Source organism: Oryzias latipes, chromosome 16, assembly GCF_053564925.1.
Source record: "Oryzias latipes strain Hd-rR chromosome 16, Olatipes_Hd-rR_3.1".
NCBI classification, from domain to species: Eukaryota; Metazoa; Chordata; class Actinopteri; order Beloniformes; family Adrianichthyidae; genus Oryzias; species Oryzias latipes.
This window is the reverse complement of record NC_136252.1, coordinates 6,249,345-6,265,247: the sequence shown is the minus strand read 5'-3', so window position 1 is coordinate 6,265,247 and position 15,903 is coordinate 6,249,345. Positions and strand designations below refer to the sequence as shown.

The following is a 15,903-nucleotide window of genomic DNA, read 5'->3' as shown; positions in this document are numbered from 1 at the left end:
GTCTGTGTGAGTTTATGACCATGAAGCTCAGGCAAGCCCGATCGATCGGCACTATAGGATTTAATGGGTGCTCTGCTCTCGCTCAGGGGACAGTTCAGGGGAGTACATTTAATCACTGAAAAAGACCAGGGTGGTGAGCCTTGGTCACCAGCAGTGATGATTTCAGGGATTCAGACATGCATATCAAAATTACTGAACCATCATTCATCTTCAAAACCCGCTCAGTCGTGTTTGGGGGTCACTGGGATGCTGGCGCCTACACAACTACTGTCGGCCAAAGGCGGTTACACGTTGGACAGTTTGTGAGTCCATCACAGGGCCACATATTCACACCTAAGAGACTATTTAGAGTCACCAATTAACCTATGAAATGTGTTTTTGGACTGGAGGAGAAAACTGCAGTGCCTGGAGAAAACCCACGCATGCATGAGGAGAACATGCAAACCCTAGAGGCCACCGTAACCCTCTTGCTATCTTAGATGACCCCACCCTTGCATAGACGTGTTCTCCCTACCATGACAAAGGTGGATAAAGGTGGAAAGATTTCATGTAATCCATGGACACCAGTGAAGATCACAAATCATTGAAGAAAAAAGATTCAGAGCACTATCTAGTGGGTCTAGATGACCCAACTCCCAATGTTAAAGTGCCTAGGATAGCACCAGGATTAAGGGACATCATGAAAAGTCTGGCTGCATGCATGGATTGTACATTTATCATGTGAACAGCACCATTTAGCTCTTTGGACAGGACCAGGGGATATTAAAGGAATGAAAAATTCACATGACACACCTAATTCTCACCTACTCCCCCTTAAGGTGCTAACACAACGGCTGCGTCGACTAGCGTTCAAGTGACCACTTACAATGAAAAATCCAGCCAAAGGCGTGTAGACCAAAGTTCTGGGCTTCCGCGTCTGGAACTCTCCTGATCATGTGTCGCGCAGGTTTTAAGTCCTGTCGCGGGCTCCACGTACAGAACCGGCGTTCATTGATCGTGGACTGAAAGTGCAACATGAACTTTTTGATGCTTAAATGCAATAATGCAGCACTGTGACCAATCAGGGACACAGATTTGATAGTGGTGTGTGGGTAGCATCTGCTTCAAAACAAGCACTTTTTCTGCCTGGTCATATTTATAGGAACAGAGCTCTGAAAACAAAAAGCCTGGAGCAAGATTTTCGGGAATTGTCAGGGCCTGCCTACTGTTGGTGGCGGACAAGGGCTAGTGAACAATAAAAAAGAAGAAGAAGAATCCCCTCCCTGCTGCTACCTGCCTGTCTGGCGCTGGTCCAGTGTGAACACCACCAGCTGGATGTGCGTCCATGAAACTGCGCAAAGCACATTCTTGATCGCGCAACATGTGACCTGTGTAAATGTAACATCTATTTAGACTTACGTGTTTTATAACCATTCGGTACGACCAGTTGCCCGCATTATGCCCATAGAAAGAAATGTTCATGAGTATTTCCTCTCTACAGGCTCACTGAGCGGTCTACATCCTTTATATTTTGTGCGGGACAACAGTTTTCTCCGTACAGATTTGACAAATTTTCAGCCACAGCCAGCCTGTATCCACCCTTAAGAGTGGTTGTGAATAAGGCTTTAAATGTGCATTTTGACACAGCACAGCAGTGGCAGCCATGTCTAAGAAAGTCTGGGTACATTCTAGCCTCCCTATTTTTTATAGCAACAAACTGGTGCAGTTTTTTTAAAATTGTTCTTCATTGAGTGTGAAATGACATTGGATCATGTGTCCCATGTTTTGAAAAAATCTCTGCGTTATTAATATCATCTTTCAGCGGAACAATCAGTGGTGGAGCCACAGGGGGGCGAGGGGGGCAGCTGCCTCATTAAGAAGTCATCAATAAAAGTTTCTTTAAGCACTGCAAAAATAACAAAAGCAATATTTTTAAAGGAAATAACAACAATACTAGAAATAATAAAGTTTTGCCACCCTTCCAAAGTCTTCTTCTGCCCCCCACCCCCCCTCCATATAAAGTGATCTAGCTCTGCTCCTGTGAACAATCTTCTATTGAAGCTCTGAAACACTCTAACTTTGCCATGTTTTGGGTTCAAAAAGAAACTGAAACTTTTGCATTTAATGCAAACCATTAAGACGAGACTCTTTTGTTGGAACAATTTTACTTGAAGTTCCAAAACAGAATCTTTATGGACTATCAGGATTTGTAGAAAATGCCTCATACCTTAACAAACTCCTGGATGCCCTTGAACTTCTGCTCCACACAGTTGTTTTACCTAATGCTATTATGCTGGGACCTACATGCTAAAAGTCATTGGTAGTGATTGTGGCTGATTAGATTATGTCCATTGATTGCGCAGGGTGCTGTTAGGACAGCAGTGGTGTGAGCTGCAGCTCCTGCACGTTCTCCTCACATGCGCTGTCGGAATAAGACGGAGGAGGCAGAGCCCCATGCAGGGCAGCAGATTGAGTTATTGATCGGGCCTCATCTTTCTCTCGTCTCCTTCTCCTCTCTGCTGCTCCCAGAGACCCCTTCATCAGGGTAATTAATTTTACTTATTGCAGATTAACGCTGTAAGGACTGCATGGTGGTATTGGCAAAAATCAGCTGCTTATCTCCATTGGATTGCACAGATGGAGGGGTACGGAAGCCTGCTCTGACTCAAGACTGTAACCGGAAGCAACGGACAAGAAGAAATCGCATGAAAATAGAAAATTTGAGGGACTGAATAGAGTCTTGGGTATTCTGAAGGAGGGGGAAGGTAAATGTGAAGAAAACTGAATGCCAGTGTGAAAAAGACAGGGAAGACAAGAGAGATGAGAGGCTTTTATTATGCAGTGGAGATTAAATGAGAGGATGACAGGCAGTGGTCATGTAGTCCCCATACTGCCAAGCTGCTTAAAGGTCAGCCATTGTGTTTAGCATCAAAATTGGGTAGGTAAATAATAAGTAATGAGGCTTGATTGTGGTCGTTCCAATGAAACAATGAATCAGTCCAACAGATGCACAGCTGCCCTCAGCTGCTGCTCACCTGGCAAGAAGTGACTTGTTGCTCTTTTTTGTCATGCAGAAAGCCACACCTTCAATTCCCAAATGTGTGGATGTATGAAAGGAAATTTGCTGGTTAATATTTTCCTTACAGACTGACTCTTCCCTGCCTTTTGCAGGTATGGCTTTGGAGTTTTGGATGCTGGGTTGTTGGTGCAGCAGGCGGCACTCTTCCAAAAGGTTGGACGGCAAAGGACGTGCACACAAGAAGTTGCATTCGACTCACCCAGGTAAAAGTGTTTATCAAACAAAAGCGTTTTTTTATCGTAAGACCTTCAATTTGTGGCTCAAGAATTTATTGACATCCTCACAGTGTTCCTCGGTTTTTATGTGTAACTCTCACAGATTTATTTGCATATTCAGAGCATGGAAAGAAATATTTGAATGATGGATTTTGTGGTCGTCAGAATCTTCTCTCCTGGAGACAGTGTTACGTTGAGGATTCACTCAGATGGCTGTCAGTGGACATCCAACGAGATCAGCTCTCTGGAGCATGTGCAGGTAAGTTTGCACAACGCAAACTTTGAGGGATTTGTTAAAAATGTTCAAAGATGGCGATGTTTATTTTGACAGTAGACTGGATTGACCAACATTGTGACTGTTTAAACAAAAAAATAAGCAGAATATCTCAATGTTTTCAGCAGGTTTTCAAAGTCTATGGTATTTTGGTATACTGTTCCCCTTTAATTTCCCTGACAAATTCTTTGAATTTAATTGATTTTTGTCATTCTTAAATTTTCTACCACCTTTTAGACTTGTCTAAATGTACCAAGTCCTAAGAAAGTTTTATATTTTGGTAAACACGAAGATTCGCTTTGTTGCTTCCCTACAGCTTTAAAGCCCATTGTATCCCATCAAGAGCTAACAAAACCCAGCCCCAGAGAACCCAAATCAAGGTTCTTTTGATTAAGATCAAACAAATATGTAAATAATGAACGAACAAGCTTTAAAAGGGAAAGCACCATTTTTTTCATTTCCCCTCATCTCTCCTCTTCTTCTCTAGCCTGTTGCTCCTCGGAAAACATCACAACGGTGGTATCTTTTTTATCCAGCTCTTCGAAAAACACTCCTATATTTTTGAGATATAACACGTAGAAATATGTTTTTTTTTTACTTGGGAACAGTTTTGTAATAAAGCTGTTCTCACTGCATTTTGCCCCAAAACAATAAAGCAGCAAAGCTTTAAGAACCTAACTTCTGCCTGAAACTGGGGAAGCTTAAAGATGTCGTACAAATTGTTTTCGAGTTTCTCTGTCGTGCGCTTTATCTGAGAATAGAAGAGATAAAAAAGAATCCCACTGTGATGTGCAATGTGTTGGCAGTGTCATTTGCAGAAAATGGCAAATCCGTGTTTTCTTGAGTACAGCCACATACATGCAAATGTGTTTATGCTTGATTGTGACAGCAGGCATACGTGTGTGTTTGTGCACACTGGAGTTTGTGCGAGCTCCCTGTGTTTGTGAGTTTGTGTACTTGTGAAATAGCAGCAAGAGAGAAGGAACAAGAAAGAGGGAGTGTGTCAGCATGTAAATTGAAAAGGCTTCATCTTTGCGGCTCTGCTCTCTGGCAGAAAGCGTGGGTCAGGCCATTGCTGCGAGGTGTGATTGATGGACGTGTTGCCGTGGTAACACCCCATAAACAGGCACAGGCTGTCAGTCTTTTTGCAGCTTGGCGGCTCTCTCTCTGCGATGTGCCATTGTCACACCAGATGTGCTGCTTGTGATGAACAGGGACAGGCAGGGTGTTTCAGGGCGTTTGTGGTGGTGTGTGTCTGTGGGGGTTAGAAGCTTATCTAAATTATTTAATTAATATCAATTTTGTCTTCCCTTTGACCTATTTTTTTCTACCCAATAGCCTTTTTTTCACACCTGTGATTGCTTCAGGACAGATTATTGCCTCGTCCCCCTGTTTGTCACGTTCAGTGCCTCAGCCCAGACCGATCAGATTTGAATTCAAACTTAGGCTCCCAGGGCTCACTCATGTTTGCACCGCCTCGCTGTGTTTCCAAAATGACTTCAGAGTTGAAGGCAGGAATGTCAAAGTGACATTTTCTGTCAGATATGCTGCAAAAAGATGATTAAAACCTCTGGTATTAAGACTGAGGTGGAAAAGTGCTGTTGATCTTACTGAAGGTTTACAAACCCAAAGCTAACAATGCTTTCTACTCCTTAAAATACAGATACGAGAGAAACAAACAACATTTTCACAAGCACTCCAAAATGGAATAATGTACAACTATATGTGGCAGACAAACAAGAAAGTAGTCAGACTTAAAGTACCAGGACACAATGAACATTATTCTGTCTTGAACAGATCTTGAAATTTCAAAATTACACTGACCATAAATATAAACGCAACACTTTTGTTATTGCTCCCATTTTTATGGTATGAACTCAAAGATGTGAAACATTTTCCACATACACAAAATAACCAGTTCTCTGAAATATTGTTCACAAATCTGTCTAAATCTGTGAAAGTGAGCACTTCTCCTTTGCCAAGACAATCCATCCCACCTCACAGGTGTGCCATATCAAGATGCTGATTAGACAGCATGATTATTGCACAGGTGTGCCTTAGACTGGCCACAAGAAAAGACCACTCTGAAATCTTCAGTTTTGTTTTATTGAGGGGGTCAGGGGACTCAGACAACCAGTCAGTATCTGGTGTGACCACCATTTGCCTCATGAAGTGCGACACATCTCCTTTGCATAGATTTGATCAGGTTGTCTATTGTGGCCTGTGGAATGTTGGTCCACTCTTCTTAAATGGCTGTGCGAAGTTGCTGGATATTGGCAGGAACTGGAACACGCTGTTGTATACGCCGATCCAGAGCATCCCAAACATGCTCAATGGGTGACATGTCCGGTGAGTATGCTGGCCATGCAAGAACTGGGATGTTTTCAGCTTCCAAGAATTGTGTACAGATCCTTGCAACATGGGTCCGTGCATTATGCTGCAACATGAGGTGATATTGTTGGATGTACGGCACAACAATGGGCCCCAGGATCTCGTCACGGTATCTCTGTGCATTCAAAATGCCATCAATGAAATGCACCTGTGTTCTTCGCCCATAACATATGCCTGCCCATACCATAACCCCACCACCACCATGGGCTACTGGATCCACAACATTGACATCAGAAAACCGCTCAACCACACGATGCCAAACACGCTGTCTGCCATCTGCCCTGAACAGTGTAAACCGGGATTCATCCGTGAAGAGAAAACCTCTCCAACGTGCCAGACGCCATCGCATATGAGCATTTGCCCACTCAAGTCGGTTACAACGACGAACTGGAGTGAGGTCGAGACCTCGATGAGGACGACGAGCATGAAGATGAGCTTCCCTGAGACGGTTTCTGACAGTTTGTGCAGAAATTCTGTGGTCATGCAAACCGATTGTTTCAGCAGCTGTCCGAGTGGCTGGTCTCAGACGATCTTGGAGGTGGACATGCTGGATGTGGAGGTCTTGGGCTGGTGTGGTTACACATAGTCTGCGGTTGTGAGGCCGGTTGGATGTGCTGCCAAATTCTCTGAAATGCCTTTGGAGACGGCTTATGGTGGAGAAATGGACATTCAATTCCCTAGCAACAGCTCTGGTGGACATTCCTGCTATCAGCATGCCATTGCACGCTCCCTCAAAACTTGCAACATCTGTGGCATTGTGCTGTGTGAAACAACTGAAGATTTCAGAGTGGCCTTTTCTTGTGGCCAGTCTAAGGCATACCTGTGCAATACTCATGCTGTCTAATCAGCATCTTGATATGGCACACCTGTGAGGTGGGATGGATTGTCTTGGCAAAAGAGAAGTGCTCACTATCACAGATTTAGACAGATTTGTGAACAATATTTCAGAGAACGTGTTATTTTGTGTATGTGGAAAATGTTTCACATCTTTGAGTTCATACCATAAAAAATGGGAGCAATAACAAAAGTGTTGCGTTTATATTTTTGGTCAGTATATTTTGAGTAAAAGCTTATGGCATGCTTTACCACATGTAAGGGTTAATGGCCGACGAAGTATGCATAATCACTTTTTAACGCACTCTATGGAAGCCTGAACCGTCCAACGCGAAGTGCGTTAAGAAGTAATAATGCATACTTCGAAGGCCATTAACCCGCTTATACCATGGTCACTTACAAAAGAAATAAATACCTGTTTCTAGTCCTAACTTATTGTTTTTTCCAACTTTGTATTGCTTTTCTCACTAAAGGCGAACTATTTGTTACATGGTGCGGCGCGTACCACGTAACAAGTAGTCCGCGTCGTGCCGCAACACCGCTACTGTCAAGATTCGACGCTGACCTTTCCGATGGGTTGAATAAAGCATCATTTCAGAGAGAAAGTTCCCCTCTTACCGCTTGTTCTTGTCCAAATGATGAAGCAAAAGGTTGTTTTAAAGAAGCCGGTGCAGTGATACAAAACATTTAAGCTAGGTGACCGGAACTTCTTTTTTCACCGTGCGATTATCCTGTAGTATATCACTTTTAATGCACACCCAGCAGCCAATCAGAATCGAGTATTCACCCGGACCATGGTATAATATAAAATAATTCCAAGGCTGTTACTCAGTGGCGACTGCTCTGATGACTAACTGATAAGTTGTAGGTTCAAGCACGGCATGGAAGTTTACTAAAAATAGTTGTTTACAGTGATGATACAATGATCTCAGAGAAATTAAGAGAATTGCTTTTTTAACTAAACAAAATGTGAAAATGACATCTTTGTTTTCTTCAACACCCAAATTAATAGTAACATCATATTGAGTGGACAAAATCTGTCTTTTGAAAATTTGAACTGTGTTTCTGCAAATTCCCTGCGACAGACTGGTGACCTGTTCCCGCCTTTTCCTGACATTAGCCAGGACAGCACAGTGGGTTAAGAAGATGGGTGGATGAATGAGTTTCAGCCTTTATTCTTTAAAAGTTTAATCTTTTTAAAGAAATCTTAATAGTTTTGTTTTCACCATAAGATACAACGCCCTCCGGTTCACAGGTTGTGTTGCAGAGTTGTGGTGTGGTTAAAAAAGCTGTCCCACTCTCACCCAGATGGTCCTACATTAGACACTCGTATTGTATTAGGAAGAAGTTGAAAGTTGACTATAAAAAGAGCCCAGATCATCACACTTCCCCCTTGTGCTTGACATGCTCCATGGTTTTTGTGTGGTAGTGGTCATTGTGGTGCTGCTTTCTCACACAATAGTATAGTATATACTATCACTTTCTCACACAATTTACCAAACTGACTAGTTTTTGTTATTAAAGTATTGTGTTAGTCTTCAAACTCAGTTAGCCATTAATCCATAGGTTAATGTCAGATCATGAATTTGCTGGCAAGTCCTTTTTTTATCTGGAGTAAACCAATTGCTGTTTTTCTAATGTCGCTGCAGATCGTTCAGCTTTTCTCAATCCATTCTTACCTTCAATCCTCTTTTTTTTACAGCTTATCACTTAATTTCTATATCATTTTAAAAAACAAGTAGACAGCAAAAGCAGAATGAAAATAAAATGATAAATTAAAAAACAGTAAGTCTAATAAACCAGGGTTAGAGTCTTCATACCTGGGACGGTAAAAGTGTTTAGTTTTTCTGAAAGCAAAAAAAGTCATTTCTATACTCTGATATTTGCTGTGAAACTGTAAGGTGTGTTAAACACAATGTATTTCTTTCTTTTTTTAGCTCCTACATGATAAGACTTTATTCATCCCACTAGAGGACACTGTATATGTCAAGTTAAACAGCTGCTGATTTCAAATGTGTCATCTAACTCAGCAAACTGTGGATTCCTTACAACAGTCTCACATCTATGAAGTGTAGAAAAAGACACTTTGACAGCTCCTGAAGTTGACAGTGCACAGCTGCATCAGGAGTAAACGTTCTGAGGTCTCCTTCTCTGCTCGTCACCACACACTTTCACACCTGCAAAAGTCTCCCTCTGCTGACCTTTCTTATGATCTGTTTGCATTTGAAAAAGTCAAATCACTTTTTAATCCATGTCCCCTTCTTTCATTCTTCATCCCCTGCTTCTCACCAGGTGAGACTGGGTGTTTCCGCCAGGTGTCGTGGTGACCTCTCTGTAAGTCTGGAGTCTCCAGGCGGCACAGTGTCCATGCTGTTGGATTCGCGGCCTAATGATGCCTCCACTGCTGGCCTGAAGAACTGGACGCTGATGACGGTGCACTGCTGGGGGGAGCAGCCACGAGGCCACTGGACGCTCAAGGTCTGAGGCTGCTTTGCTTAAATGCTGTCACTCTTTTAAAACTGTCTTTATCCTGTCTCACAGAGGAACTCACAGATTACACAAAAGTCTCTTATTTTTGTTTTTTTCTATCAATAACATTTAATTTAAGGATGAAGGGTACCTCTGCATCACTAAAGCAACAAGAAAAAAAGCTTTGTCTAGTTTTTTACTTATTTCAACACACTGTCTAAATCTGTTTGATATACCTGTCCCTATGATATAGAAATAATTTGCTCTGCTTCACGTTGTCCTCCTTCAGTTACTGCAGTGTATAGAAGTTTAAAAATAGCCCAACTCAGCTCAGCTTGGTTCAGTTCATTTTGCAATAGCAAAGTGAATCATCCCTTACTTTCATCTCCGAGCTTCAGCCAAGCATGGCAATCTTCATTTTCCTCTCCGCACTCTTCTTTTCCCTTTTATTTTCCTCCCATAGATGTGTTGATGTTTGATATGGAGGAAGGAGCTAAAATGGAAGGGAAATTAAGATGGGAAGGTTAAGTAACCTTGGTCGGGTTTGACAGACACAATGCTGCTGACGTCTGATTAGAATCCATTCCCACAGACAGTGTTGCACTGAGGTCATTTACTGTATATGTGTGGGCAGCGGCAGGAGACTATTTGTCCGTCTGTGTGCAAATAGGCCTCAGTCCTTGTACGCAGTTGGAGGTTTTTAAAGAAAGAGCTGTGAGGATGAAACACACCCACCCCCCTGTCCTCTATCACCAAGTTCCTCCTGCAAACTCACACATACACATTTGGACTCTTTTACTCTCCCTCTGCCTTTTTGTCACTGCGTCTCTCCCATGTCCTCCTGCAAATTTCTTGTACCCTCTGTGACCAATTACCAGGGCCCAGTGTGCCGCAGGTATGGGGGTGGGGTGGGGTGGGTGGGATGCTACCGATGCCTTATAACAGCGCTGCTGCTCATTACTGGAGGGCCGAGGCGAATCACAGCCGTGCTCACAAAACCGCCAGCCTCTGAAGTGCTGCATACCCTCACATTTAATCAGCACATACATGTACCCAAATACTTGCCCCAACAGGAACCTGCAACAATCTTTTCCTGCTGGATCTTCAAAACTTGATGTGTGCAAACCTTTTTTTCACTATTACACTGATTATAAATTATATCTAAATTTACCTTATTTAACGACTGCTGCAGCAAGATTGCATCAGACAGGCAGCAAAGCCAATTAAACTCCCAATGATACATGAAGGGAAACAGAGGACAAACAGGACTAATGCAAAAGAGGGGCTGTGGAGAGCCAAGGATAAACGGCAAAGTGGAGGCTCTGGAGAAAGTCTTTCTCTGGTATCTCCTGGATGAGTGTTGCAAAACTCAAGGTTTTGCAGTGTAGAAGTAAAGAGGTGTGTGTGGGGGGGCACATCTATGGAAATTCTACATTGATTTGTCATAATGACAATTGTCAAAGTGAGCAGTGGCCGTGCTGGAATAAAAGCGAGACTGAGGGGAAGGAGGGTTTTATGGCTTGAGGCACGGCTGACCTTCCAGCACTGTGAAGGAGAGCAGGATTGGAAATTCGCTGTTGCTCCTCATGCACCCCCCTCCACCCCTGCCTCCCTTCCTCCATCAGCTGAATGCTTGCAATATTGTGAAGACATTCGTACACACAATAGACTCTCAGCAAAGACAAAGCAGCAGGACCAACAGTATTTAAAGCGAACGCGCACAACGAGCTTTACCAAGAAGCTGCTAAAAGTACGTCTGACTTAATTTTCTTCATCCTCCCTCCGGTCGCTCATTCATCCACAGTCTCTACTTTACCTTTTGACTCAGTGCATGCTGTTTCCATGCTTCCCTTTCATCCTTATCCTGTTGCGTCAAGGTTTTGTTCCACAGAAAACGGTCAAAGACAGCCCTAATAATTCATTAGTGTTTCACATAGCAGGGACTCAGCAGCGTCGCACAAAGGTTTTTCACTCACACTTTCTGCATCTGTTATATCATCTGTTCACACTATCATACAAGGTGTTTCAGTTAACTGACCCCCAAGGATATGTCTGTGAAATGTTTCACATTCTAATGTTTCTTTTGTTCATTTTGACTTTAATTCATGTTTGGTTGCTTTTCTTTTCTCTAAAACTCCTTTCGTCCTCTGTTAGCTTTAAGTTTCGTTATCCTTTGCAAACTTTAGTCATCAAGTTTCTATTTCAGATGAAAACTTAATCTTTTTAGGTCTGTTCTTATATTTTTGGTTTTCTCTTGTTTTGCCATCAGTGTCATGCATCCTAGCCAGATTTGTCTGCCATAGTGTTTCCTTGTAGCTCTCTTTAATTGTATTATTCCATCATGCAGAATCTTAATTAATCTACATGCAAACCAGGCATTTGACACTTGTTTAGTCTATAGTGGTCACTGTGGACAAACAGGAAGAGGCTTCTTCTTCTGTTTTTTTTACTACTGTTTACTAGCACATGTCCTCCACCTACAGTTGGAAGAGACTTGGTGCGAAATGTCAAAGCAGTGCAAGTTTTGCAATTTGGCCACAAATCGAAAAAGAGTCCTTGATATGGCAAATATGAATTAGCTTCATCTCAGGAGAGTGGTCTTGGGTTAACAATTTTTGAAAAACAAATGTAGATGTTGTCAGGCTAGTCGCCAGGTCTGGATTCACGAGATAAACCAAATTCACATGTAACTAATAAATCAGAGTCCCTGATTGGTCAAGGTTTGACCTAATTTAACTGGCAAAACGTGTTCAGTGGCCACATGTTTTGTACTTGGAGCAGGAAAACGGTTGTTAAAAGTTTTTGAGTTTTGAACACAGAAGCCCCAAATGCACGTCTATGCGCATTTGTATAAACCTTTTATTCAAAGTGCCATGAATGTAGCTTTAGGGCTTTTTGTAAAACAGTTTTAAATAGTCTTTGGTTGTCCTATTACTTAAAACTATTAATTCCTGCTGTAGCTCAATCTGAGCCATGGCAAAGCCTGAACAGCCACTTAGGTTACTTGATATTCCTAGGAAGTCATCATTTAATGAGAAGCCATCTTACTTTGTCTTAAAGAGTTGCCAAATAAAAAAAAGTATTTTGCAATAGGATAATTGTTTAAAATGATGATGGGTGCTTCCAAAAATGCAAAAACTCCAACTGTTGGTTTTATTGAAAGCATTTGTTTAAGATATAACACCAACCGACAGTAAGACGAGAGGATTTTAGCCCCAGTGTTTCTTGTGGGGATCTTTTCTACCAGGGCTTGCTGGCGTGGTCGGTGGTTGTTGCCGCGGTTGTTGCCCTTGCTCGGGCAGCTGGAGTTTAACATTGCAGCCTCATGGCAGTGAATTGGACCCCTTCGCTGTCCCGGTCTGGGCTGGCACTGTGGTGATGTTCCCACAGCCGAGCTGGTTCCTGGTATGAAGAGATTCCCAAATACTGTTTCCTCACAGCGGAGCCAAGCCTTAAGTTTCTTTTAGAAGTTACTTTTATAGGTATTTATTCTGTGTGGGGTCATAGGTCATATGTTTTACCGAGGGGAGTGGGAAGGGTGAAGGATGGGTTGGGTTTTTATCTTGATATTGTGTTTTTTTTGTTTTTTGTTTTAATGTTAAAGCGCTTCGAGTTACGCAATGTATGAGAAGCCCTTTTTTTCTTTAAATAAAGTGTGATTTGATTTTGATAAAAGTCTTCATAGTTCAGCACATAAAAGCAAAGTCTATTTATTTAAAAAACATACAAATATTTGTCTCAAACTTCCCGCCTGGCTTTATCTTAATGCAAACTCATCCGCAGGGACTGTATGAGCACGTGCACGTGAGTGTGCATGTGTGTGTGAGAAGCAGGGTGGCAACAGTCTTTGAGAAATAACATCTCTGATTCCCAGAGGACTTTGAGACTCAAGCCAAACAGAGATGCTGAAGGAATATAATGGAGCTGCTTAGCCTGCAGCACTGTGGACACACAAACACACACCGCCACAAACACAAACAACCGCGGTTTCTGCCTGTGACTGACAGATCATATATTTACCATCATCTTTCCCGGTGCTTCTCCAGGAGTCTCTCCCCTCTTGTCTCCTCAACAGATTGCACAAACCAAACATGAAGTGACTAACTGATAAAAGAAAAACCAGGAGATAATGTTGTAATTATGCAGTTCAGCTGATGCACGGAGCCAGCAGGGAAAAATGATCAGCCTGTGTCTGCCACCTGGAATGAATGGATACTGTACAGTTTTTGTTTCTGCAAAACTACTCAGAAAAATAATCAATCCTGTGGTCCTCTGCGGAGAGACGATAGCATTACATTTCAAAACAATTCCTCAGAGGCTTATCATACTTTTAGTTGAATCATGGCAGGACGGTTGTGTTTGAAAAAAATGTGCCGCGTTTTAGACATGCAATGAGCATTACAGTGGATCATACTGACAAACTAGTATTAATCCAGCAAAATGACTCTTCTAACTTCTTATGTTTGTAACAGCTGCAATCTGTTGCATTACAATAACAAAAACTGGGTTGGATGCTGTATATTAACACTGCTTACAAGTGGCCATACTGTAATACTATAGGGTTATATGTTGCACATCAACCTAACATAACATGGAGTGTAACAGGTTCTCTGGATAACACCTGGAAACAGCAAAGATGCAAAAACACAAATGAAAGCAATGCATTTTTATAATTATCAAAGCAAAACTGCAAAGGTGCCTCAAATTAAGTTAAGGTTGCAAAAAAGTCGACTGATTTGAGTTTATTTCCTTTAAGGAATAAATAAGTCTTAGTTCAAAGAGAAAAATTGGACATTCTTCTTGTTGATTAAAATTTTATGCTCTTTGTTTGACTCTGACCTAACAGAAAAGCATCTCTCCGTCTGCCTCATGAAGCAAGAGCCTGCTGGAATCTTCAGCACCATGGACAGCACACTACCCTGAGAACAGTCAGCTGAATCTTAAGAAAAAGTTAAAGTTGTGTGCTTAACTTATTCAGCCATAATACCTCTGCATACTTTCTTCTTAAATTTGTTTAACATGGACTCTCGTCCCGTTACTGACCCCACAGCAGTTATTACAGTAACATCAAGTTAAAAATGTGATTCTAGCTTTTACCAGCTGGATTTCTTACACAAACTGCCAGAGACCTCAGTAAATCACACCAAATTTTACACTCTGTAAAAACTCCCATAAATACATATGCAGCAGTCCCACACCTTTCAGGTGCGAGCTCATCACTGGGTCTTTTTGATAAATCCTGATAGTCCTGCTTCTAAGCCGCAAAACTCGTGCCAGGCACAGGCTTCTGGTTAGATGTCATCCCTTTTTTTTTAAACTCACTTCAATGATTTTTTGTGAAATTCTGTAATTTTGATGCATTGCCACTTTGTTGGGAAACACCTCCACCCTCTCCCTCAACATCAGCAAACACACAGTATCAAGTTGGCGGATGTGTTGTCAAAGCTTGAAATGATAACTGAGCCGCTTGCACTTTCAAAAAGACAGCATCTTTCACCCCAAAACACACACAAACTCTCCCTCACTCTCACTGGCCCAAGGTGGATTTCTAGAGGTGCATATATTTGCATTAATCTGCATGTTTAATGAATTTTGGGAGATCAAGCGATCTGAGCGGGCCCTTTGTGGGTATTCTTTTCTTTTTTCATAGCAGTTCAAAGTGGGGGTTTTTGGGGGAAGGGGGGAGTGCTCCATGTAAATATCACCCACTGTGTGTTGGCACCCGTCACAGATGGTCGGGGGCGAGGGCACCCTGTGGGCAAAGGATACCTATTTATGTATGTTTGTGTGACACTGAGCAGCAAAAAGAGTGTGACTGTGTGAATAGTTTGCAGCATATGTGTTTTTGTGTGGGTGCGCTCTTTGTGTTTATCTGTGTGCTACTTGCAGGATGTTAGCTTCGATAATTGTGCTGCTGTTTGAAGTCCAGTGCATATTTGTGCTGTGTGTGCGTGCCTGCGTGCGTGTGTCTGAATTGATGCAAGTCTGGTTGTGTAAGTCGGCTTGTTTGTGCTGAGGCGTGCCGCAGAGTGTGCGTGCCTGTGCGTGCGCATCTCCCAGCATGCAGCACTGCTGTGGTGGCCCTGTTTTGGATGATTGATGTGTTGGAAGGAGCAGTGAGGAGCCCAGGTTGGGCCAAAGCCTCAGTCTGACACAGTGCTGCCTCCCTGCTGCTTTACATATGTAGACACAGCAAGACTCCTCTTTCCCTCCCATCTGACACTGCCTCACTCTAACAACTGTGCCAACACTCACAGGTTCCTTTTTCTGCAAGGGGTGGGGGTATTTTATTTTGAAGGTTCTTTTTGGTAGTTGCTGAAGCCTTTTGCTGTTTGGTAGCAACTTCCTGTTTCCTGTTTTAGACTGGAATCAAAGTTAGAAGCAAAGACACAGTCAGTTCAATTTTTACTTTTTTATTATCATTAAGCCTGCAGCTCTTTTCTTTGAAACACCTGCAGTCATCCAAAGACTTTCACTTATTATGAGAAGCTGTAATCTTTACCTGATATATCTTAAGTGCATTTGGCCTCAAAATAATATCACAATAGTGTAAAACAGGTAAGAAAACATTGTTTTGCCACAGAGTTTAATTAGCAGGAAGCCAAACTGACACAACAAGCAGAGCTTTAAATCATTACCACTCCAGAAAAATGTCAGGTTTC

General features: G+C 42.3%; 1 protein-coding gene across 2 annotated transcripts in view; it reads left to right on the top strand.

Annotated features, from left to right (window-relative positions):
- LOC101161187 (neuroendocrine convertase 1-like) overlaps positions 1-15,903 on the top strand; it is a 262,077-nt gene that overhangs the window by 230,061 nt on the left and 16,113 nt on the right. For both annotated transcript variants that reach the window (XM_020709885.3, XM_078933774.1), the window contains 3 exons: positions 3,151-3,261; positions 3,439-3,532; positions 9,065-9,250. In XM_020709885.3, the coding sequence (XP_020565544.1) occupies positions 3,151-3,261; positions 3,439-3,532; positions 9,065-9,250 (391 nt within the window). The remainder of the gene's footprint in view (positions 1-3,150; positions 3,262-3,438; positions 3,533-9,064; positions 9,251-15,903) is intronic.